Source organism: Podarcis muralis, chromosome 1 (genome assembly GCF_964188315.1).
Source record: "Podarcis muralis chromosome 1, rPodMur119.hap1.1, whole genome shotgun sequence".
Lineage (NCBI taxonomy): Eukaryota > Metazoa > Chordata > Lepidosauria > Squamata > Lacertidae > Podarcis > Podarcis muralis.
The window spans coordinates 77,159,999-77,186,261 of NC_135655.1; the positions used below are offsets into that span (position 1 = coordinate 77,159,999).

General features: G+C 42.4%; 2 protein-coding genes across 3 annotated transcripts in view; one reads left to right on the forward strand and one right to left on the reverse strand.

Annotated features, from left to right (window-relative positions):
- RASSF7 (Ras association domain family member 7) overlaps positions 1-676 on the reverse strand; it is a 77,984-nt gene extending 77,308 nt beyond the window's left edge. The window contains exon 1 of one of the 2 annotated variants that reach the window (XM_028735473.2): positions 559-676. The gene's annotated coding sequence lies outside the window, so the exon portion shown is untranslated. The remainder of the gene's footprint in view (positions 1-558) is intronic. The other variant, XM_028735482.2, reaches the window with a different exon arrangement.
- The window catches only part of LMNTD2 (lamin tail domain containing 2), an 80,243-nt gene that overhangs the window by 25,994 nt on the left and 27,986 nt on the right, over positions 1-26,263 (forward strand). Inside the window, exons 3-6 of the mRNA XM_077931849.1 lie at positions 15,181-15,393; positions 19,429-19,614; positions 23,923-24,004; positions 25,406-25,567. Of these exons, the coding sequence (XP_077787975.1) occupies positions 15,308-15,393; positions 19,429-19,614; positions 23,923-24,004; positions 25,406-25,567 (516 nt within the window). The 5' untranslated portion in view covers positions 15,181-15,307. The remainder of the gene's footprint in view (positions 1-15,180; positions 15,394-19,428; positions 19,615-23,922; positions 24,005-25,405; positions 25,568-26,263) is intronic.

The window sequence follows — 26,263 nt, forward strand, 5'->3', positions numbered from 1 at the left end:
AAGTTTTTTTTCCCATATAGTTGAGCATCCAATCCTAAGCAAGCATACTTGGAAGAAAATTCAGCAGAACTCCATGTTGTAGTAGGTCAGGTGTTACTTCCAAATTCAGTATGTACTGTATATGTGCTTCAGATCAAACTGTAAATCAAATGCCTTTAGGGAATTTATAATGCCACATTTGAAAGATGCTAGGACCCCACTGAGAGTTTAACTGGTGTCTAAACATCTATGAAAAGCACTAATGCACATATTTAATTTTTGACGAACAACGAGAAAAATTCTGGAAGCAGAAACAGGGTTGTGGCACGTGTAAGACAACTCCAACATAATACTTATTTTCACAGGTTTTTATAACAGGTGCAACTCCCAAGAGTCTTGTAAAACAGCTCTTATAAAAAGCAGGGATGCATTCAGCGAGGCTTTGGGAAGAATGATAACACCTCACTTGAAAATACTGCTAAGTCCACCAACACAATTATTTGCCATACAAAAAGTTTGACTGGAAATAAATAAATATATAAATAACCCATTCAACCCACCCAAACAGCCAATAGGTACCTGAAGAAAGTCCTGCTGGCTGCTGTGGTCCTGTGTGCTGCTGATCTTTCTTCTGTCCGTGCTGCACTCCTCTCAGAGCCCAGGAAAGTATGGCTGATCTGCTTCTCGTTGCCACGGACACCTAGGCTTTCAAAAAAGGAGCCACTGACCAATCAGGCCTCAGGGCTAGAATGGCTCTCAGCCCCAGGTCATGTGACACGTCCGTGTCTGTCTGAGTGAAAAGCATGACAATATCCATAAGGACCAAAGGGAGCTTGTCTTTGTACGACTCCAACGCTTTCCACCATCCCCCTCAGCCGCTCCTGCAGAGCCCCTCTTGACGGGAATCCTATTTAAGCCCTGTCCCACAAAGCTGCAAGTGGGAGGGGAGGGGGGAGAAAGGGCCCACGAGAGGAGAATGGATGAGGCTGAGTCAATGCACTGAACCTGCCTTGCACTTCCCGCAAATCTCATTTTAAAACTTTTTATCTTTTATCTGGCCGTCATTTCACATCTGACTCTAACTGCTGGTTTCATGTTGAAAGTTACTGACTCAGCTAACCTCACCAGAAATTGAAGGGCAGTCAGTCGAGGCCCGAGGAGGCAAGTGCTAGGGGCTTTCCACACGGCCAGTCCAAGTGTGCTCCAACTGCATTTCTTCCTTTGCACGATATTCCCTCGAGTCCCACTCACGAGGACAACAGTGCAATTTCACAGCTACAACTAGATAAGAAGATATCTGTGTGGCTGTCCACATACATCTACCCTTTATTTTTAAAAGGCAAAAAAGACGTGTGCTCCACAATGAAGCAGTGAATTATGTCAATTCCAAAGAATACAAATATTCACAAAATGGAGAGATATTGTTAAGGAGAGGACAAAAGGTGTGGCTTCGCTAATGCTCAGCCTCCTCCCTTTCAATAATATGATTACATGAGAAGGACTGCCCACAGGATTTTCTGGGACCTGTACAAAATTTCTATCCAGCACCCCTGACCCAAATTGTATAATTTGGAGCTCTTGGGAGAAGAAATTGGAATAACAAGTTTAGCAAGCTGCAAAAGGGGTGATGCAGGAAAGAAACCACAGTTATGTACATTAGATGGTCAGAGCCTGAGCATTTCAAGCCCCCTCACTCTCTGCTGCTAATGCATCACCATGACTACACCACAACATTGTTGTAAGAAGTTCACATACTGGCTCAGAGTTGTCATGTAGGTTTCCTACAAGTTGCAGAGCTCCATAGAGTTCCATCTCCATACGTCTGTCAATTAGTGCTCCTATTGGGAGGTAGGGCCAGCCCAAGACATTTTGCAGCTTGAGGCAAATTATTATTATTATTAATTTACTGGGTTGTCCCAGCCATTCTGGGTAGCTTCCAACACAATAAAAACACAGCAAAACAGCAAACATTAAAGGTAGCATCCCACACCCCTTGCATAGAAGCTGACTGAAAGTTGACTCTTCTTTCAAAAATGAAGATGGTATAGTTAGCTCACTGCAGCAGACTAGCCTAGGAAACATTTAACAGGCCACGGGGGACACACAATTGTTTTCCAACAGCTTTCCACTGCTCCCCTGACCTCCATGCAGCAGTTGCCTAATGGTCCTGCTTGAAGCACATAACCTCTAAATAATTCCCGCATACAAAATAAGAACCAATAAAAGTAGCTGAATTTGGCTGTGGGCAAGAAGGGAAGGGGCATTATGCAAACACACCAATGGCACTTGGATAACCACTTTCTACTCAGCAGTAATTTCAACACCAAAAATTGCAGTGAATAGCAGAAGGGTGGAGAGGGAGAGAAACAAACGTTCCCCATATATTGCTATGTGAAGTACGCAGCATTACCATATTCCCACAACAGAAGCACAGCCTTGAGGGAAGGTATATGGTGTGTATACAATAAACTGTGTGGGAAAGGGCCCTAGTCTCACTCAGCACAACTGAATAATGAGCAGGGGCCACCTACTGTGCATGTAGCTCCTGTATATCCACCTACATCTATTTCTGCCCCATCAGCTCCACTGCGTATAAATTATATGTTTTCTCTCTGTATCTGTCTTGCCCTTGGGACATAGAGAGCATATTGCATAACCAAACAGGTTACCTGTTGCTATGTCATATCACTCTTTCAAATAGCAAACTCAGGCTGCCAAAACAGAGTGGGGGAGGGGGAGAGAGGTACAAGCATGCTTGAGGGCATGAACATCTGCAGGATTTTTTCCAGATGACAATAACCTTTAGGAAGTGAGGCAACCCAAACTGTACCTACTGCCCCAACTGTGGTCTCCCCATAGGTTATGATATAGTATAACCATAGTATAAGTGTGTTTTGATATTGGCAGTTTTCTTTTCTTTTTATCCCTTCCTTAATGATCCCTAACATGGAATTCACCATTTTTCACAGCCGGTGCATGCTGGGTTGACATCTTCATCATGCTATCCACTATGGCCCTGAGGTCTTGTTCCTTGTGAGTCACTACCAGTTCAGATGCCAATAATTTATATGAGAGATTTGGGTTCTTTTGCCACAGGATGTCCATCACTTGACATTATTGTGAAAAGATGGAGGAGGGGTTTAGAATCATCTGTTTTATAACCCAGACTTAGGGTTGTATTTCACTGTGATAATCACATCTCCACATTAGGGGGGGGAGAGTTTCTAATTATCTGAATGCATATTAAATGAGAAATGTAATTCAAGCTCTTCTAATTGATGCAATGGAAAGGTGCTGACATGACAACCGAATTTGTGCCTTTGGCACAAGCCGAAGCTTTTACAGCTTTAACTAAAGGCTACATGTGTGGCTTTTGGTTTTGGTTTTTCTAACTCTGCAAAACAAGCTACAGTGGTACCTCGGGTTACAGACGCTTCAGGTTACAGACTCCGCTAACCCAGAAATAATACCTCGGGTTAAGAACTTTACCTCAGGATGAGAAGAGAAATCGTGCAGTGGCGGTGCGGCAGCAGCGGGAGGCCCCATTAACTAAAGTGGTACCTCAGGTTAAGAACAGTTTCAGGTTAAGAACGGACCTCCAGAACGAATTAAGTTCTTAACCTGAGGTACCACTGTGTAAGAGTCCATTGCATGCTGCACTGTTAGTGCAGCTGATTTGCTTTGGGTTTGTGTCTGAAAGCATAAGCCAGCTCATAAAGCTCTTATGTGGACCAGCTACTATATAATTAAACAGAGGCACACACGACTCTCGGGATAAATTACATTCCCACTACTTGCTACTGAATTTAGTATCCTGAAAAAAACAACCATGCCTCAAATTTGTATTTAGAGCACAGTAAATCCCAGGGCATTGTAGCTTCAAATCTCCTGCTCACAGTTTTGGATTATTGCGTGTGGTTTCTGTGTATTGTGACTGTGCCGAGAACCAGCATCACATATTACGTATTCATTTACCCTGCCACTGCCACAGAGGAGAGCAAAATGGCCTTAATTATTCATTCCAAATGTGAATTTTCTTCTTGACTACGTAAATTCATTTGCAAAATGAAGTGAACCAAGAAATAATTGTGATTTACTGTGAATGCAAGCTCTACAACAGTTTCTAGCTCATCATCTTGAGCTTGTTTCTCAGGTAACTTATTAAATATTGGAGAAGTCAGAAGAGAGGTATCAGGCTTGTACTGCTCTTCAGAAGCCTCCTGTGCCTGACCCAGTATATACTTAATTAATGCAGATAAAAGCTATGAAGAAGTGTTGGAAGTGGAAGATAAACACAAACAGGGTCTGGTTTGAGTCAGAAAACTGCACTGCAGTGGACTCCCTCCGCAGAGCCAGAGCTAAGGGGGGGTGGGAGTGGACTAACTGGTTTTTTTGCCCCAGGTAAAGCCTCCAGAGGGGGTGCCATTGAGACTCCCAGCCTGTGTGTTGGTGTATGAAATGTGTGTGGGGGGGTGTCAAACTGAGTCTTTGACCTGGGTTAAATAAAGCCTAGTTTCGCTCCTGTCCCTCTGACCCTGGGTCCTGTGCAATGGTCCTGGAAGTGGCAATAAGCAGCACACTGAGTTTGTGGCCATTTTACTTTTCTACAGTGTCCCAGAGCACTATGGGAAATAGTTGCTCCAAACTGCCTGGCATTGAGGGTCCCAGACAGGCTTCACTTTCCCAAAGTTGCCACATGCTGACACCGTGCTTGGATTTAGGCGCATACAGAGAAAGCCTTGGTTCTTTGTATAAAAGATCCCCTGTGTAAAGCTATGAGCTATGTAAATATTTCACCCAGATAAACTCAGCCTGCTTATTTTGAGTTACCATGAAAGTTCATGCAAAATCAAGAGTAATACCAGCGCCACCAATATGCATCTTCAACTCAAGCAAGTTCCCCAAGGTTCAATATTTGTTGCTACTTCCCCCATAGAACTGATTACACACTGGCCCTAGCATAAGCAATATAGCAGAGAACATAGCAAGGATGTACTCTCACAGTTTAATTCACACACAATGTGAATGTTTAATGTGAATGTTTAATAAACCATAAGTTGCCTCACAGACCAGCAAACATGATGTGCCTTGATTCTCCAAAGCTTGGTTTTCCAGCTGCTTGTCTCATTTACCGTATTTGTAGCCTTATGAGCAGGGAGGTGGCCCCACACAAATTGGTTAGGCAAAGTTGTTGGAAAAAAGCATAACACCAAACTACAGTTAAAAACAAGCCATGCTTTGTCAGCCAAAAACAAACCATGGCCGCATATCATGGTTTGCCGACAGGAAAAAAACCCGTGATTAATCTGCTAGGCTAGGTTCAAACATTTAACCAAAGCATAGTTAAGCTAAACAAGCCATGGTTTGGTGTTATGTGCAAATGAGACCACTGAAATAGCATGAGGCAAACTTTGCAATATTTTAGTTAAGTATTATAGACTTTGTTTGAAAGATATTACTCCAAAAAAGAATACCAAGCAAAATTATGTAAGAACAAGGCAACTAAAGAAGTGGGAATGCGTAAATGAAGTGCAGTGTACACCTCAAGTCTTGGATGTGGGCCCAGAAGTATTGATTTACTTTTTAATGTAATGCATGTTTATGTGAAGTAATTCAAAATTGTTCTATCAATGCAAGCTTGTATAATATTATTAAGCTCCAAAATTCAAGAACTCTGTCAGCTTTCTGTAGAAGATATATTATTCTGAGCCAATTTATAAGTAACAAGGTTAGAATAATTGGGGTCCAAGAAAACCATTCTTGGATGTACTTTCCCCAAATTAAAACAACACAACAGAAAAAGGCCTCAGTTCACTGTTTGCCTTGGGTTGTGGTACTGGCTTTTACCAGTGCAAAGATGTTGCACTGGTTGCACTAAAACAAGGGTATCAGGGCTGCCCCTGGATGTCTTATCGTTAGAGGCAAAACAGAAAATGCTGCACCTGCCATGTACCCACACATCCACTGCCTGCAGCAGCGGCAATGGGCATGAGAGCAATGGACATGCAGCAGAGCAGGCGGCCAACAATTGCCAGAGGCAGTGAGCAGCACGTTGTTCAAGAGCTGGGTTTGCCACCGCTCCCAGCTATCTGGAACCAGCAGCCCTGAGACAATTGCCTCATCTCATGGGCAGGCTGGCCCTGCAGTGTATGCACTGCAAACACTAACCATTTATGTAAATAGCTCTCACATGTGGCCAAAGAGTTATTTCTGAACGAACCAGCAGTAAATCACACAAAGTAAGTGAACTCTTTATTAGAAAACAAACAAACCAGGATCTCCATAGGAGTATCAGGCCTAATGAGCACAGCAACTCTTCTTCAGTAGGACTTGCCCCCATGAAGCAGTTGCTGAGACTGAAGGTCCCCTCCTCCCCAAAGTGGCCTAAGTCCTCACTTTTCCAATTTGAGACTGTGCCTGTGTGCCTGTCTTTGCTCCTCCCACTTTATGACTCTCCTGGTTCTGGGAGACCGGGGAGAAGAGCTTTTCACAGCAGAAGGGGAAGACACCCATGCTCTTCACCAGCCTGACTCATCTCTCTGCCTCTTGACCTTCCTCATCGCACTCTCCTACTGCAGCTTCTACCTCTGAGTCTGGACTGTTCACTTCACTAAGCCCTGTTAGCTCTTCAGCTTCTGACATGCCTTCCCAATCTTCTCCTCCTTCTCCCTCTGACCACTCATTGTCGTCTCACCACCAATCCCCGGACTCTGAGCCTTCTTCCTTTGAGGGTTCCCCAGCTGCTTCCTCCCACCATTCCTCTGTGTCCAGCCAGTCCATGACAATTCTTCAGAAGGGTTTGCTTTCAGGCTTCTGTTGTTTGAGACAGTCACAGCAGTTGCAGGTATACTGTGGTTTCTGGTAATGGTGGACATCTGGTTGGCAATGTATGGACTTCCCAAATTTTCAGGCTCCTGAGTCTTCATTGTGATGATGGGGAGAAGGAGCACACCCAGAGATGGGTCCTGGATCCCCTTCCCCAACAAATTACCATAGCACTATTCCTTCAGGTTCTGCTATCACAATGCTGATCCATTATTACCGTAACTTACGAGTATCTAGAATGAGCCTGCATGCTTCCTTGTTTCACCTAACAGATTTGCAATGCTGCTCTCACAGTCCTGCCCACTAGAGAAGAGTGTTTCCAAAAGGTGAATGTATTCAGAATGGAATGTCATTATTTCTTTTTCTCACATTTTCAAATACTAACACCCCCATAAAAGTCAAACCTCTCAATTTGTTGGTTGTGTGATAATGCCCTTTATCTCATTCCTAAAGGATTCCTTCCTACCAGCCAGTTCATCAAAGCACACAATGCTGATCAAATAAAACATGTGCTGTTAGGAAAGCCAGTAGTCATAAACATGTTGTAAATGCAAACTTCAGCATCTAAAATCCATACCACCCCACTTTCTCCATGTTAACTTCAAACCCCTTGAATTCTAATGGATCCATAGCAGTGGGTCTCTTTCCCTGAAACAGCTGTCAACATTATAGCTAGTAAGCAGAAAGGTACCCAATGCAGATAGCTATATATAGCTGCAGATAAAAATGCTGTTGTGAATCGCATCCATAGCAACACACTACCATGCTGCAAAGCACAAAATCAGTAAGGTCACAAAGATTTAAAAATGGAGGCTACAAGAGCTTAGGTTGGACAGTTACATGAGAAACTGATGGAAAAATAAAACCATTGGATTGGATTATTCATGTTTAAAGTATAGCCATTAAAATCAATGATCGGTTTACTCCAAGCATGAATGCCAGAATCCCACCCATTGGCTGCATTCAAGTGTCAAAATAAACCATGGTTTATTGTGAGGGGAATGGACCATGCTCAGGCTTAAACAACTCCCATTCATCCCTTCTTCTGGCACAGCTACAATAAGGTATTCAGAAGCTTTTGGGTGCATTTTTTATTAACCACAGGTTGCCATTTCATGCAGCTACAACAAACTGTAGTGGAAAAATAACAGCCTACACAACTACTCATACTGCTGGAGAAAACAATGCAGAGAAAGAAGAAAAACAATAAACTACAGTGGTACCTCGGGTTTCAGACGCTTCAGGTTACAGACCGCTATCCCAGAAATAGTACCTCGGGTTAAGAACTTTGCTTCAGGATGAGAACAGAAATCACGTGGCAGCAGCGGGAGGCCCCATTAGCTAAAGTGATACCTCAGGTTAAGAACAGTTTCAGGTTAAGAATGGACCTCCAGAACGAATTAAGTTCTTAACCCAAGGTACCACTGTATTTTGTACATTACAAAAGCTTGCATTGCTGCTTGTCTGGAGCTTATTCCTCCTTGTCACAGGCTACCGTGCAAGTACATATTTACAAGCCTGTAGCTAGCAAGCGTAAAGTGGTAGTGATAGTGACTTGATATTATGTGCAGCTAGGGCCAACCTGAGATACGTTAAAACATGAAAAGAGAGGAGTTTTGATTTTGTGTTTTAAAACACACTGATCTCTATACCACCGCACAGGCTGTAAATAGCAAAGAAGATTAGAACACACTAGAACACAGAGTAGAATGAGATTAGAAATGACATTACAGGTTTAAAGGCCCTTACCTTGCCACCTGTCAAAGAGACGCACACAATACCAATTCTCCCAAAACAGTTGCAACAGACTAGAGAAATCAGTACAAGGCTCTGTTATGAGGCCAGAGACTGCAGTGCTCAGGTGGATGTGTTATTAGAACAAGAACCAGAGTTGGGAGGGTGCTGAGTTAGGTTAAAGGTTCATACTGTATGTTCACAGGAGACTAAATAGATTGTAAAGTAAAAATCCAATTAGCAAGTCTAACTGTAAGAAGTTGGGCTTTGAAACAGCATCAACAAATTGTATTAGCAACCAAGGAAGGGATCAGAGCAAAAATTTGAAAAAAGCCGATTTATGCAATTGATGGATGAACAAAATGCAAACATTTTAGCTGCAAAACATTTAAGATTTTGCCTATGCTTTATCTCAACTTAGTTTGTCCCCAATCATTGCCTATTTTTAGAAAATATTACAACAAGATATAAAATGTTACCCACAACCACATTTTACACACAGGCAATTAAAGCAGCCCTTAAACGTTGAAAACAGTCCCCATTTCACCTTACCTTGAACAAATAAAGCAAAATATGTCATGATGTTTGGCTTTCCCTTCTCTTTGTCCTAAGTATCATCAATTCACAGTACAAAAAGTAAGTAACAGAAATGAAGGGAGCAATTATGCCCCCCACTGGATTCTCCCTCAACTCCCTACCAAGACAATATTAGTCTTATAATCAATTCCTTGGAGGGGGGTGCAAAAGCAACAAAATTCTAATTACAGGAAAGACACTTGATTTTCTTTGCTCTGCAGTCATAAGATGTCAAAATGTCTAGACAGCTTGAAAAAGAAACTTTGACACAGCACCCTTTCTTGACAGAGTGGGGGGAGGAAGAAAGATAACAAGCTTATTACACATAAGTCATTCCTCATTACTTAAATTGAGCAGAAACATGCAAACTGGTCTGCAGCTGGAGTGAAATGGGAAGCTTGGGACATATTGAAGAATTGTCAACAGCCCATGTTATACTGATCACAACTTATTTTATTGCTTCTAGACAGCTGTATTTCCTCATTTCAATCAATAGTGGCCTGAAGTTAGACTGCTTTTGCACATGTGAACCAAATTCTGCAGCAAGAAAATGTACATTCTGAGCTTAGAATGAATTTTGCAATATTTTACAAAAGTTGTCCAAAGTTACTGAGTTTGATCAGAACTGAATTCTGACCACAAAATATCCCATTCAAAGCCCACTTTGGTTTCCATGCATTTATCAGATTTTCTACACATTCCTTGGCAGGGAGGGGGATAAAAGCACTTGGGCACTTTTTGCTTCCAGCATTTATCTCTAGCAATGATTACTATATTTAAAAAAGAAAGTCATCCTGCTTAAGAAGCCAAATCAAATGTCAGATTCTTTGGCAGGTCACAAGGCAGAGATGAAGAGCATACTGAACATTTTTCTGACTGCAATTCCTAAAAGCATAGAATTCTAACACCCAGATTTCCTTCCTCCAATAAGTAGTAGCAAAAGTCAACATTTGCGAAACACTCAGATGCGCTGCAAAGACTGCACTGCACAACAAGCTAAAATTATGATGCGGAAATCTGTGGTCAACAAGAGGGATTTAAACTTCTATTGTTGTACACACAAAAGCACGTAAAGCCCTATTCAAGCCGAATGTAGATTGGATGACAAATCTCTACAAATATGCTTTGTTGTATCTTCTTCCCTAAGTCTAAAAGAAAAGGATATAAAGATAAGGAGGCTAAAAGTTAACTTTAGGTCAACAAACCCATTGAGTTTTGAGGCCAAAAACAAAGTCAAGAAACACCAAAGGAAAAAGACTATAATAGATACATTAAGCTGGAACTAACCTCCAGGGGTCATCCAGTCTAACCTACCCTGTAGGGGTGGGATTCTAACTCAGGAAGCTTTAACCAGCCAGGAGGCAAGACAAATAAACCAAAAATGAAATGAAATGAGACATTAGGGAGCCAGCTGTCGTCTATTTAATGGTATATATGTTTTTGTGTATATGTGTGTGCATGTATTTATATTTGTGTGTGCATACAAGAAAAGCCCTTTTAATTGTTTAATTTTTATTTTAAACAATAAAGCCAATTTTCTAAATATCTTTATTTCTTTCTGTGTAGCTAACACAAGTAAAAGGTTAAATACTGAGCCCCCAAGATAATCATATCTAGGTAGGCTGGGCCCACTCCTTGGTTCCACCCCTGTGTTAAACAGACTCATAATATTTCAGCCAGATAGTTCTGCCATGTAGGAGTTTCCAACTTCTGTAGAAAATTATCCTCATCTAACACTATGACTGTGTGCAAACGTAACTCTAAACCATGGTTTAGCACTATATGCAGAAGCAGAAACAAAATGCAAGTTACAACACAGGAACAATGAGAGAAAGGCAGTATCAGAGTAGTATGACCCTAAATATCCCTTGCTAGGGATCACCAACAGGAGGGTGCTACAGTATTGCACTTGTGTCCAGGAGCAGATGGCTCCTACTTCACTCCTAGTATAACTGGGAGCAGCAAACCACGATCCCTGACGTAGCATCATGTCCACACCAGGGACTGAGGTTCACTCCAAATAAATCATGATGCTAAGCCAAAGCTTGTTCTTGGCTTACCATTTGTGGTTTGGAACAAAACTACCCTCGATCCCCAGTTCTGATATAATACTAAGCCAGGAAGCATGGTTTGTCAGTCCCATTCCCACTGGTGGAAGAGTAAAGCAGCAACCATCTCTGTATTCATAGTTAACTATGGCTTACTGTGACATGTGACCTGGGCCTGGAAAGACTGAAAGAGATGGAGAAACAAATACAAAAAAAGGGAGATTTTCTATATATATACTTTCTGCTCCGTTTGAGAATTTGGCATGTTTTATGCCTCTGCCTTTACAGACGAACTCTTAATAATTTATTGCCTTTGCTGCTTTGTCAATATGACACACTCCATTTGCAAACTCAACAAAACGATCTGTCTTGGGAACTCAGCCAACAAGTGTTTTATGAAGGCTTCAAGCAGAGAAGCCAACTCTGTTAAAACAGCATCCTGTTGATAAATCCTATCCATATAGGTAGAGAGTGTAATGTGAGCAGGAACTAAAGTGATCAGATCCAGCTATAATAGTGTTAGAAACCCTTTGTTGTTCTTTCAAAGGTTGTGGGTTCACTTGCCATATTTTGTGGTCTAGTAGGCTTACACAATTATTTCTTTTCCATGTTACCTTCTTTGTCACATGAATTATCAATCCATTCTGTTTAAGTCTGGGTGCCCATACAGCCTTAACATACCCTGCCTGACTTCCATCTTCACTTTGCCCTTGCCTAAACTTCTTGTGGATTTCTCCTATGTAGAATACTGGTAAGTGAATGGTTACAATGGGTGGTTGGTATTTAAGAACTATGTGAAAGCACTGGTGTCCCTTTCTTTGGCGCTTCACGTCGTCAATCCACATAAGCTTGCTCATCGCATGAAGTGTTGCATATGAGAATGAACCATCAAGATTGAACCACATCTGCACACTATTTCTCAATGGAATCTGTTCACATATTTTGCTGCAATGAGAAACCACAGGTGTACATATATACAAAAACCAAAATCTCGTTTTTGTACTCCCTTCTCCCTCTTTTCCTGTTCATTCTTTTTCTGTTGCAGTTTTCTCAATTATAATGGCATGTGTTTGTGTGGGGTATGTTGTGTTGTGCGTGGAGGAGTTAATTGTGGAAACACAGTATGAGCAATATGCCAATACAAAGCTGATGATTTCAAGAATCCATAATCTAAACTAACATTGCTTCATATGAAAAAGAAGTTACATACAGGGGAAATGTTCCCCTCCTTCTAAATCACTTCTGTGACTTACGGATTTTTCTGGAAGGCCCCAAGATAACACCCTCCTCAATGGGTCTTTTTCCTTCTGGTCTCCCTCCCTGCATCATACTTCATTGTCTCCCACTCCTTTACTACGTTACTATGGTGACCTCAACAAAGACTTTGCTAGGCCTCTGGGGCAGAGACACAACCAACAGTACTAGGAGCACAAAGCTCATCCCCTAAGTGCAACAGCAGAGGAAATATAGCCATGTGAGTTATGGGGGTTATGGGGCAGGGAGGGGATAAGCAACTATTTGATTGGGAAAACATAAGCAAGCAAACCTAATTATTGGATCCCATTATTTTGGTGGTGGCGGTAGTGAGGAAGAATAACTTAAGAGACCATTTTGAAGTGGTGGTGCTTCCTATGTGTTACTGTGCTTGCCTTTACAACAATCCTGTAACACAGCCAGCAGTGGCTGTTGCTCATTGGGGCTAGTGGGGCAGAAGGGCGGGACACCAGTAGGAGTAGCAGGAGCTCGAGCCAATGACAGGCAGAGAAAAATAATTCTGTTTTTGTTCCTATTCTCATCCATGCTGAGTTCTGCAAGGGAAACAATGGGCCCTAAGGAGGAGGAAGGTGGCAAGCAGTGCCACCCCCTGGGCTGGTTGTCAGTAAGAAGGCAGGCAGACAGGCAGGCAGGCAAGGTCTTAATAATCATAGAAAAACAATCATAGAATCGTCGAGTTGAAAAGGACCACAAAGGTCCTCTAGTCCAACCCCCCTGCAACGCAGGCTTGCTGAGGGCAGGCTGGGGCTAGTGGCACAGTACCCCATTTGCCTAAACAGAAGCCTCCACTGGGTCACTTTCCACCTCCATTTTATCCACTTAGAATAAAGGTGAGGGAAAGTGGCTTATCTAGGGCTATGAAAGAAAGAATTTCAACCCATCTCCCAGACCAAGTGCATCAAATATCACCTGAATGTCTGAATAGGCCATCTTAAATGCAACCCCACAAAGAGAACTTTGATTTGTTTTCAAGCACAATATTTGTAATTGAATCAATTTACTTCACACATTTAGCTGCCAGGCATAGTGTAGAAAAAAGTGTACATGCATGTGTAGTCCAGCCTGTGAATGGATTTAGAGCCCACCTGGACTTGGGAAGACAATGCTGGATCTGGGAGACTTTGTACCTGCTCCTCCATTAAGGGGAGTTCAACCCCTTCAGAACAGGCTACACAGCTAATTCCAGGACATGAGAACCACTTACTCCCAGTGTCTCTGTCTTGTCAGGATTCAGCTTTTGTTTATTATCCCTCATCCAGAACACTGGCATATTTAATCCATGTCCAGCCTCACATGGCTCAGAGGAGAGAAATAGGACAGAGTCTTGTCCGCGTTCTGAGGGCACCTCACTCCAAACCCTTCTCATTATTCTCATCTTCTCACAACATTCTTTGTGATACCTGAATTGTTCTGTGTGTTTTGATAAAAGTAAATATTTAAATGCATGAATAATAAACCAAATACCACACGCTTGCTCAAAGTGTTTTGAACAAAATCTATTCTTTTTAAGTAGTTAGCTTTTCCCCATTAACAACATATTAAATATTTTTTCTGGAATACATTGTTACAGTGTTTATTCAAGGTGTTGTAAACTTTCACTGGTCTACTGTTGCATTTCCATATATTCACAAAATTTGCCTGGTTGCTGTTTGCATTCTTATGCAGTTGTCAATAAGTTCATGACTGAACATTCACACAACATAACTGAGACTGTCAGTGCTCCCACATGACTGGCAATAACAACAATTTCTGATATTTGCTGCAATATATGCATATGGTAGTGAGTTTTATAGATGCACTCATTGTGTGTGTAATGAAAAGCGTATCAGTTCCCAAATATATTGGATAACAAACGTTTATTGTTGTATCTCTCCTCCCATTTCTTCTCAGATACACGATCTCAGGATTTTTTTTACCCACACAGGGAAATTTTAGAAAAGAAATATATGTGAAACAATATCAGAAAAGGGGAGGGGGGAATGTGGATTTTGCAATAAGTGATGCATACGAAGGGGGATGGACTGCTGCCCACACATGTTCAGAGATATTTTTTGCAGAATTCACATAGATTTTGCACTCTGATACCTTGTTTGTAAGTGTATGGTCAAAACTGTAATGTTTTATGCCATCTCTCTAAGTAGGAAGCTCTCTAGAACAATCCTTTTTTTCTGTCAAGGACCTCATTCTCTCAGGGGTAAATTGCTGGGGCCTACATGCCACCAATGGTTGGTGGTCCACAGCCAATTCTTGACTGTGCCAGAGCCAAAGTAGGTAGGGCATCCCCTTTTCTTTCTCACCCCTCTCTGCCATCCCACAATTCCATCCTTGCCAACTGCATGTAATTGACCATAGGCTGCCCACAACAGCTCCACATGAAGACTATAACTGGGAGAGTGACAGGACAACACACAAAGAAGAATCACACAGGGAGGGGCTTCACATGGTGCACTTTAAGGTATATACCTAGCATTTTAATCAACTATCCTTAAAAGGTATGATATTAAAGTGGCTAAAAGTAGGATGGCAAAAGCATGCACGCATCATATAGGTACACTGATCTAGAAGCTAACTTTGGCCAAGGCTCTCTGTCAAGTCAAGGGCACATTAAGCAGTAAATTCAGCTTTGTTCGTATGCTATGTGTAAAATGGCTGGTGGTTGCAATTCACAGGAAGAGTAAAAGAGTAAAGAATGTTTTGATTTGCAGAGAATCTATGCTGCACAGTTATTTCTGTTTTTTCACAGGGAAAAGAAGTCCAGCATAAGACAAGTCATTGTGGAAGAAGATGAAAATGAAATAGATAGGGATGCCGCTAACAGCCAGCTTGTGGGGGTAAAGGAGAAAGATTCTCCTGTCCTCAAACTCAGCGTGATGTTCAGCCCCAATCTGGACAGTGAAAGAGTTGACAGCTCCAGTACTTCCCCTTCTCCTGTTGAATTCCCGAAGAAACAGAGTGTGTAAGCATTGTTCACAAATGGATTCCTTCATAACCTTTAGAGCAGCCTTCTCCAAATTGGTGCCCTCTGGATGTTTTGGGCTACAACTCCCCTCAGCTCCAGCATGTAGGGCCAGCACTCAGAGACGATAAGAGTCCAACACCATCTCAAGGGCATCTAGCTAGGGAAGGCTGCTTCACTGTTTCTTATATGTAGCTGGCACAGCACAATTTTGCTCCCGTGTCCTTTTTTTTAGAGCCTTTTATAGACCCAAGTGAACATAAGTATCTTAACACCTGATGGTTAGACATGAGCTTTATTCTACTGTATCCACACACCTGCAAAGGTTTATACAGCGTTAACTTAAAATTGTGCAGTTTGCCATCTGAATGGCTGACACCTCAATCATGTTTGCACTTACTTTTGGGGACTGTTCCTCCACTGAAATAACAAAATCCACCCTTTCCTGGGTATATAACTGAAGCTGATGAATTGCCTCGTTCCCTTTGTTTTGTAAGGATGGGACTGTGAGGCAGCCATAAGCCCTTTGTCTCAGAATGGGACAGAATAAACAGAAGTAAACTGGGAATGAAGCTTGTTGGGCTCACAAGGAGGGATGCTAACCCAAAAAGGAGATGTACAGGAAGCTGCAGCTCGTGCACTTGTGCAGCGCAGGAGCATATATCTCTATTTAGTAGGTCCCGTTTTATCTAAAGAGCTTTCTTTCCAAGCAAACACTGATGGAATTGCAGTCTCAGTAATGAAGCAGGAGAAGGAATATCAGCTGTTGTAGTTTGTCATTTTAGACAAGGCTAGAGGAAGGCTTGGGAAATGAGAAAAACTTCCAGATTCCTTCTGCTATGCAACTACTAAACTTAGCCTTACCTTTCAGAAGTTACTTGTAAAGAAGTTAGGAGTGATTGGCTTTAGCAGGGTTTTTTCTGCAAAAGCTTAGCTTCCAGCCATGCTTGTAACCTTTGGGCTGAAATGCAAAAGATGCTTTCTATTTCTGAAGGTTTCTAGCAAGAGTTGAAAATTATTGGTTCTACCATCCCTTTATTTGCCTTTATCTAACAGATAACATGGCATGTTTTTGCTGTTTACACCCCCCCCCACCTAGCAACCAAAGGCTATTGAACACAAACAAAACCACTCAACTTGCTGTTTGTGAGATCAAGTGGAATAAATGAGAGACAGATGGAGGCAGGTAGAAAAACCTCTTAATCTTAGAAGAGCCAAGATATCATAGGAATCCCTGAATGCTGGAGCCAAAATAAGCTGACCCCTGAGTTGTGAGGGGAAGGAGTAAGAAGGAGGAAAAGAGAAAGGAGGCTATTGAACAGAGACCAGAATAGCAGGCCATCTGTAATTATTCCAACTTAGGAAGAGTCAAGATGGGCTCTGGGGAAACTGGCTTGATGCAAGAACAAGCAGCCATGTGAGTGCATTAGACGGCAGGTGAACATCTCGAAGAATAAGGGGTGAATGCATTCATGTCAAAGCTGAATTATGGAGACTGGTTTACAGCCAACCTTCTTCCTAAGGGATAAGGAAAGAGGGGGCATTTTCAGTCTTTGTGTCCCATCTGTAGAATACCCTTACCAGGAAAGCCTGTCTGATGCCAACTTTGATGTAATTCTTTCCAGTCCCCTGCAAAATTATTTTTATTTGCCTGCGGCATGCAGTCTAAACTGGGTTTGATTTTGGCTTTATCTGTCTGCTGAATTCATATGGTTCCGTTTCATTGCTGCTTCTGATATTTTAACTTGCTTTAATTATATACTTTTAACGTGATAGCATAAGCGCCGGATGGGCCCTCCAATTAAGATGCTCCTCCTCAGTACCAAAAATAATCATAGACATATAAATTGGATTCCAGGGATAAAACTGAACTAGAATCCCTTCCCCTTTAACATCTACTTTTTTTGTGCAGAGGGGAGTGTATGTGTTTGAAAGAAAAGGAGGAGCATTCAACCATGCTAAAGATTCCCCACTTGCAGCCATCCAGCCCATACACAGGTTTAATATTTGGGTGAGAACCAGACCCATCTGATAGCCAGTCCTAGATACTAAGGCCCCAAAGTGGAGCAGCAGCCACATGCAAACTGTTTCCTCTAGTAGCTGGTGAATGGAATGTGTGGGCCAGGAGTGGCTAAGCTGTGGTCTTCCAGATGTGGTTGGATTCCAACTCCCATCAGCTCAAGGCAGCATAGCCAAAGATCAGGGATGATGGTAGTTGTAGTTCAGCAGCATCTGGAGGATCATAGGCTCCTACACTTGATGCAGACTGAACTTTAGAGACAGTGGTTGTCAGGGACTGGGCAGAGGAGGAATGCTGGAGACTGCCTCCCCAGCCTGACCCTTCCAGAGATGAAGACAGTTCAGAATTACAGCAGAGGTTTGAGGGAGATCACAGCTCAGAGGCAGATGAGGGGAAAAGCTGAGAAATAATGGGAGAGGAGGAAGAAGAGGGGGACAGATGATGGGGACAGACCACCACCAGAGGGGGACAGATGGACACAGTGTCTTTAGAAAGCATTCCAGATGCCCCCTCTCCCAGAACCCGGCAGGCATTGACAGTAGAAGAGCAGAGAGCTCAGAAGCAGAGGGCACATCTCAGCACCTGTAGTGATGAGACATAATGGGAGAGAGGGAGGGGGTGGAGACTCACTTGGAGCAACGCCATTTTCCAAGAGGCTGCATTTCTAAGCCTCTCTCTGTGCATATTGAATAAAAGGCAATTTGGTAAGAAAATTTCCTTGTCTTATCCATTCCTGGCAACCCACCGTGGGGGTTGGATCCTCTGACGCCTGACAGTGGTATAGAAAAGAGATGAGTGCAAATAAAGGCTCCTCCTGGCATCCTTTTTATTGGGTATTCACGAATCATGCCCATGGTGGCATTAGGATTCGACAGATACCTGACCCCTGCTTTTAATGCTGTTTGTGCCTGCAAACATTTTGGGGTAGACATACTGTTCTGAAGCCACTTCCAACCCTACAGTTCTATGATTTTGTTGCACTCTAGCACAAGAGTGCCTCTCCAGATAGCAATAATGTGTTAGCACTGGGGAAGCATAACAGAATAATGAGGAAGGGTGTGTGGATGGGCCAGTATAAACCCACCACTACTGTTCTATTGCTGCATCAGAGACTTGTTTCAGAATACCAGGGAAAAACTGCACCAGTCTGGCTCTAAGAGAGACGGGCAGGTAAGTAAGAATTCTGACCCATAGTTATAGATGTATTTTACTCCTCAAATGGCATGTTTGAACTGGAAACCTCCCGATAACCAGCAAAGATTTATTACAGTACAGATCCAGCAGGAAGGATAACAAAACACTGCTTGTGGCTCATAACAAAAACTCTTATCTCACGTGTCTTTAAATCACCTACATATAACCAACCTGGAAAAATGACAGTTTCTTTGCTGGAGACAGCCAACAATTTTGAGAAAGGTTTTTGTATATAAACAGTACTTTTGCCCCACTCTCTGTTCAAACAGGTTTCTGAAAGAATTCAAACCTGCTTAGAAAAGACAAGAAGTGGCCTTCCTTGCGGGATTGTTGTTGTTTGTTGTTTAGTCGTGTCCGACTCTTCGTGACCCCATGGACCAGAGCACACCAGGCACTCCTGTTTTCCACTGCCTCCCGCAGTTTGGCCAGACTCATGTTTGTAGCTTCGAGAACACTGTCCAACCATCTCGTCCTCTGTCGTCCCCTTCTCCTTGTGCCCTCAATCTTTCCCAACATCAGGGTCTTTTCCAGGGAATCTTCTCTTCTCATGAGGTGGCCAAAGTATTGGAGCCTCAGCTTCACGATCTGTCCTTCCAGTGAGCACTCAGGGCTAATTTCCTTAAGAATGGATGCGTTTGAGCTTCTTGCAGTCCATGGGACTCTCAAGAGTCTCCTCCAGCACCATAATTCAAAAGCATCAATTCTTCGGCGATCAGCCTTGCGGGATACATCATACAAACCATAGCATTCTGTTTTTTTTTTAAAAGATATTTATTAAAAGTTTAACAATTACAAACCATAGCATTCTGTTTCCTTTGCAGGGCAACCCATTCTCCGCAGCTGAGCCCTGACCTGATGGAAAATCCACGAACGCTGCTCATGCTGCTGCGTCAGAGGGACCTGGAAATCATGGCACTGAAAAATGCTAACAGGAGAGATCAATCAGACCGGCTTGGCTGTATTTTGCAGCAACTTGTGAAGTCAAGGCAAAAACTGCCACTTAGGAGGTGAGCAACATAAAGCTTTACAAAACTGGAGTATACCTACTGAAAAGCACTTGCAAAATTACAGGTGAAAAAGAAGGGCCGTGGCTGTCAGGTAACACCTAGGGCAAGAGCTGCTTTGCTGGAAGGGGCAGGATTTATTCTGTGATGGGCAAAGGGTATTGTGCAGATGCGCCCATAGGAAGCAAGGTTCAACACCTTTCGCAAAGGTAGGATTAAAAACATGATTTGCAGATTAAAGTCATTTATTGAAGGTTAACATATTGGGTAGATTCAACCAAATTGTTGCATGTGCAGAACATGGTCCACTCATGCAATGGGACTTTCTCCCTTCTCCCTATCACACCCTTTAAAGTTGCTCTGGAGGGTTGGGGAAACCACCACAACGGGTTGGGGGCTATGGAGAGGAGATGGTGTGGAAGTTCAGTTGCGCAAGCAGATGTCATTCCCCATACACATACCCACCTTCCTGCTAGTGCTATGCAATTCCAAACTTTTAAGGATATATCTCTCTAACAGATTATCATAATGTGTAGGATTGTTAAGCTATTTCTGTATTGGGATTTTTTAAATACTTTGACACTGGCTCCATTCTGGTGTGTTGACAGACCTGTGTGATTCCCCACTACACCAGAGATGAGTTGCACATTGGTCACACAGTAATCTGGAGGCAAACCATTTGCAACATGAGGTGCATGGGAGGTGCATATATAAATCCTCTAAGCGGTTTGCAAAAGGATAAAACAAGACGTTAAAATTATCAGTGTAAATGGTTAAAAACAAGCATATGAAAGCATGCAAAAGATATAGTAAAATCAACACTAGCTAAAAGGAGAGAAAATGCATGTAACCTCTACATGTTGGATGGCCATTTGTCATAGATGCTTTAGCTGAGATTCCTACATTGCATGGGGATGACTAGATGACCTTTGGGGGCCCTTCTGACTCTACAATTCTATGATTCCATGTCTAGATAGAGTGGAACAAAACTATTTAAGCAGGTGGAATAAAGAGTACAGCGAAGGTGCCTGATGTCCTTAGGCAGGGAGTTCCAAAGTGTCAGTGCTCCCACATTAGAATAGAATATCAATTTCTTAAGAGTGTGGAATGGATATTACAAGGCACCTGTAACAGTGCCAGTTCTGAATTCTACTATCTCAGTCTACTGCTTTCTTCTATGTGTGATGTCTCAGACTCAGAGAATGGCTCTGAGTCAGAATTATGACTCATCAGACTTAGTTCCCCAGGTGAAATCCCTATTTGTCATGTATCTTGCTACGCAGAGAACTGTCTGTGTACGAAATTTGCAAGTCTACTCTCCGGCAGAAAGAGTTACTCCTGTACTGAGTTTTCTCCTTGTTTTCAGGAGAGAGAGAGAGTGGAAGGGAGTGTTATACTTTGCAATCCATCCCATGATTCACTGGACAAACAATGCCATTCTCCCTCTGCAAAGGAAGCAAGGGAAACAAAGCACCCATTCAAAGCTAGTGATCCAGAACATGAATAATCTGCATGTGGCAAAGGGCAGCCACAATGCCTGTTATAAGAATAGCCTTTTTTAATGGTAGGATTCCAGGACATCTATTGTGCTATGAAACTCTGACTAAGGTCCCTTTTGATCTGGCCCATAAGAAGTAAGTCCAGCGTGGTGGTAGTATAGAATCACCAGTATCTGAAATGCTTAGCTATTAAAGCACTCTTACCTCCAGCTTTAAAAATGACTTGATCTGTAAACATGAACAGGAGATCATACTTCTCTCTGTGCCACGATTAGCTTTGGTTACTGATTTCTGCAGATCTGGTGCAGTTGATAGCACAGGTAATTTTTATTTTGTTTGGGTGCCAATCATAAGTCAAATGAAATACAGTAAAGTTATTTTAAAAATAAATAATGCAACCATTAGTAAACGTGCATGCAGACATGCCACTCAGTGAAATCAGTTCAAAACTTTATGCTTTGCTGCGCAGAAACAAGCAAGTTTTGTTTACCATCTGGATAGCTCAGTTGGTTAGAGCGTGGTGCTGAGAATGCCAAGGTTGCAGGTTCGATCCCCATAAGGGACAGCTGCTCTGCATTGCAGAGCATTGGACTAGATGATCCTCAGGGTCCCTTCAAAATCTATGATTCTAACACAAATGGAGTGGTTAATTGAAGAAAACCCGCCACACCAGAATGTTGTAGGCATTTTAATGTCTCCGACGAGTGACGAGGAGATTGTCATCTAAATGACAGAAGGATGGACCTCAGGCTGGGAGGTAGTTCCCAGGATATAGCACTACCGTTAAGGTCCTGCTCTGTGCTCTGACAGAGGACAGCTTCACTTTGTAAGCAGGAAGAACCAGGTATGCATATCTACTCTCATTCATCTTAATGATTCAAGGAAGTTGTACAGGAGAAGACGGTCCCTAAAGTATTTTGATATCTAGGCTGCTTTTCCTAGCCATGAAAAGGTTATAATTCATCATCATCATCATCATCATTATTATTATAAAAAAAATCTGGTTTAGGCTATAAATGAACAAACAACCAGCATGGGCTGTAGTTCAGTAGCAGAGCACCTACTCGACACACAGAAGATTCTGGGTTCAATTCCTAGCAACTTCAGGTAGGGTTAAGATTGCCCCCAGTCTGAAACCCTGGAAAGCTTCTGCCAGTCAGTGCAGAGAGTACTCAGGTAGATGCACCAATGGTCTGACTCAATATAAGGCAACTTCCTTTGTTCCACAGTTTTTTTAAAAAAACAAACCAAAAGAATACCACCCCTAAAAAGTAAAAGCTCACAAAATGGGTTGGGTGTGAGGGAGTTGTGCTGCTCACCACCAGTCACGACAAAGGTACTATTCAACAGCCATCCATGGCCCTTCCACAACCACATTCTATATGGCTGTTGGTAAGGGAAGCGGGTGGCGCTGTTGGTTAAACCACAGAGCCTAGGACTTGCTGATCAGAAGGTTGGCGGTTCGAATCCCCGCAACGGGGTGAGCTCCCATTGCTCGGTCCCTGCTCCTCCCAACCTAGCAGTTCGAAAGCACGTCAAAGTGCAAGTAGATAAATAGGTACCGCTCTGGCGGGAAGATAAACGGCGTTTCCATGCGCTGCTCTGGTTCGCCAGAAGCGGCTTAGTCATGCTGGCCACATGACCCAGAAGCTGTACGCCGGCTCCCTTGGCCAATAAAGCGAGATAAGCGCCGCAACCCCAGAGTCGGTCACGACTGGACCTAATGGTCAGGGGTCCCTTTACCTTTACCTTAAGAGCACTGAATGCACCAGCTAAGGCAAGAATCGCCTTTCCCAACAACATAACTTACATTTGAGTGCTGGCTGGGGAATTGTGATAATCCACAAAACAGAAGTGCTGCTGTGAAGGAAGCCCATCAGATTTCCACACAGCAAATGTGTAACAGCCCTACATCTACTACTGCTCAAGATAGTTTTCTGGCTTCGCTTATCAATACTATTAATCCTGCTGGTTTCCTTCTTTGCTTTTCTGAATTTAAGTTGACGCTTGAGTTTAAGCTGTGCAGTTAAGAACTGACAGCCAAGGAAGAGTTCATCTTGCCTTGAAGCAATGTTCCTATATAAATTGTAGGCTGCTATCCCACAAGGCATGACATCAGTCCTGGAGAGGGGATGTCAAGAGGAGGCAAGCCACAACCGGTGCAGGGAGCAACCAGAGCAAGGTTCTCAGAAGAGAAAATGTGCTCAGACTTCAATTTTTACCAACTTGGCGTGCTCATCAGTATCAGATCAGAGAAAGGACAGGCAGGTTATATCAAACCTCACCTTGTTTATGGATCACATGCAGCCACTCACAGCTTTTTCAATTTCAAGCAATTTCATGCAAGTGCACAATGACCTGGAACACAACCCCCACACAAATGGGGAGTTGCCTGTACAGTATTTCAGTAGTACAAATCAAAGTTTCCCTTTATCCTATTATATAATTCTGATTGCCATCGATTTTGCTGTTGCCTTTGTCATCACTCTTCCACACGCACACACCCATTTAAATGTATTTCTAATGCTCCACTTTGTGAACGCAAACTGTTTTTATTTAGTTTTTAATTATATCCTGCCATATTTAGTAGGATCTTGAGGATCCAGGGAAAACTCAGTTTCACAGGGACTTCAGTTTCAGGGCAGAATATCATTAGGGTTTCTAAGAAGAGTGTCTGCATTAAGAAGTATAGATCACAGAGCATAGGAAACTATCAGTTTCTGAGATAAGCTAATGTGTATGTTAGTGGATTTCTTTTTCTCCAAACACAGCTGAAAAATTGAAGCAAAGTTTTAATTCCGCTTGCTTGCAGGAGCCCAAAGGAAGAAGGTCTTCAAGCAGAAGTTGACCAGCTGAATGATGAGATGAAGACTATCAAGAAGAACCATGAGAAGGTGAATGAGTGACAGACACAGTAACACTGGGTGGCCTTGTTGACAGGCCAGATGTCACAAACACCTCCAAGTGGCAATTTAAAGAACAAAGTAAACAAACAGCGATATTGAAAAATGGACCAGAAGATAGGCAAATCTTGCTGGGTCAGGGATCAGCTGGTTGATTCCCAGGATTCCTCCTGGATTCTTTTTTTTAAAAAAATTCCAGCTTTCAGGTGGATGCTGACTGCACCTAGTAATTTGCTAATTTTTAATTTGTTAGTAAGGCCTATGTCTTTTCATGTCTATTTGAGTCAGTTCTTAAGGACTTTGCCCTGAAAACGTCAGTTCAGGATTAGGTATCTGTCTTATATTTTCTCTAGAGACGATGGATGTAAATTTTAGATTCTATGCAATCTCCTTACTTACCTTCAGTACACCTTTCCCTCTCTTGTCAATTTAGGGTTCAATCTCCTCCCTGGCATATTTTCATAATTTCTCCTGGTTGATTTTTAATATTTCTAGCAATGTGCTTCCCAAATTCCTTTTTCACTTGCCTTTTTGTCAACATACATTTGTTTTGCCAGAGTGTGTGCTCATTTGGGCATAACACTTACGATGGTTTTTTGTATTTCACATATTCATAAAAATAATGAGAAACAGATGTTGACGATTGTACACTTGATCCAAAACTGCCTTTCTTCGACTTTCTAGCTCTCATTAACAGCCATGTGAGACCTATTCCAGAGTCACTTATGAAAAGGCCTTATATCTCCAATGTAAACAAGTATCAAGTGATGCATGTTGGAGCAAAAAATATATAAATTTCAAGTAGATGCTCATGGGGTCTGAACTGGAGGTGACAGACCTTTTCTGTGAACCACCCTGAGACCTCCGGGTATAGGGCAGAATATAAATTCAATAAATAAAAATAATTAAATAATTTTAAAAACTGGATGTATTAACACTCTGCTTTGTACACTCTGTGTGGAATTTGGGCTGCAATACTATGTACACTTGCCTAGGTGTAAACCCTACAGAACTTGGTGAAACTTACTTCAGAGTAAATATGCATAGCACCAGGCTGTTAACTGCAGGCTCCTGGCCTAATATTTAATAGGCTCTTTCAGCATATATGCTTTGTTTGAGTTCATGAGTTTAACATCTGCTGAAATCCCAAGAATCTTTAAGCAGAAACACAACCATTTTATCTGTGATCATGCAAACTCATCTCAGTAGCTGGGAATATTAGTGAAATCAGTGGAACAAGGAAAGAAGCATTATCCTGGAATAAACTTTAAATGAGGCCTGTCTTTTGCTGGTTTTTCTTTTGCTGGCAGATAATTTGGGCCTTTGCTTTTTGATAAGCCTCTAATTTCCATTATTTCTCTTGTCCATCATTCCCTTTTTATTTTTCAAAAGGAGATAAAAGTGATGGAAGATAAACTTGCAAAGACAAAAATGCAGGTTATGTATTTGCAAAAGGCAGCAAAACCCCCCTCAAGAAAGACGGATGACGAATCAGACACCGAGTCCAGCACTTCCTTGGATGAAGGGGCCAAATTAGCATGCGAGTGCTTCGAGGTAGGAGCTACAATGCATACTCTCTGATGCACTGTACTGCAAATCGGTAGAATGCAGTGTTTTTATTTTACATTTAATAATAATTAAGTCACAGAAGTATAATCATTCGGTGATATCCAGCTAAGTCATACTTGAAGTAGGCTCATTGATTTCATGGCTTCTACTGAGTGTGACTAACATTGGATATAACCCAGTGCACATATTCTTGCTGCTGCTTCTGGTTTTACAAGTTGCTGATGTAAGGCAACAGTTTTTGAAAGAGACGAAGGTGGTACGCAGAGCTGTACCTACGGGGTGCGCATAGACATTTCTTGTGTCCCACACAATTATTTATGTTCAAACAGATTTTTGAAGCAAGAAATACGTATGTAGCTCATCATCAGTTCCTCCATTCCACTTCAAATTCTTTTCTGTTTCCAGCCACGGGCTGAATTTTTATCCAATCCTGAACCTTATCTACCACATGTATATTTTTCTTCGGCAAGAATGCTGCCTGTTGCCTCACTACTTTGCTGGTGTGTTGTCAGCATAGTAATTCTGAAAAATGCCAGTACATGGGGGGGGGGGGACGGGACGCTAGGACGGGTAGGCAACCTAAGTCCTGGGGGCCGGATGTGGCCCAATCGCCTTCTAAATCTGGCCCGCGGATGGTCTGGGAATCAGTGTGTTTTTACATGACTAGAATGTGTCCTTTTA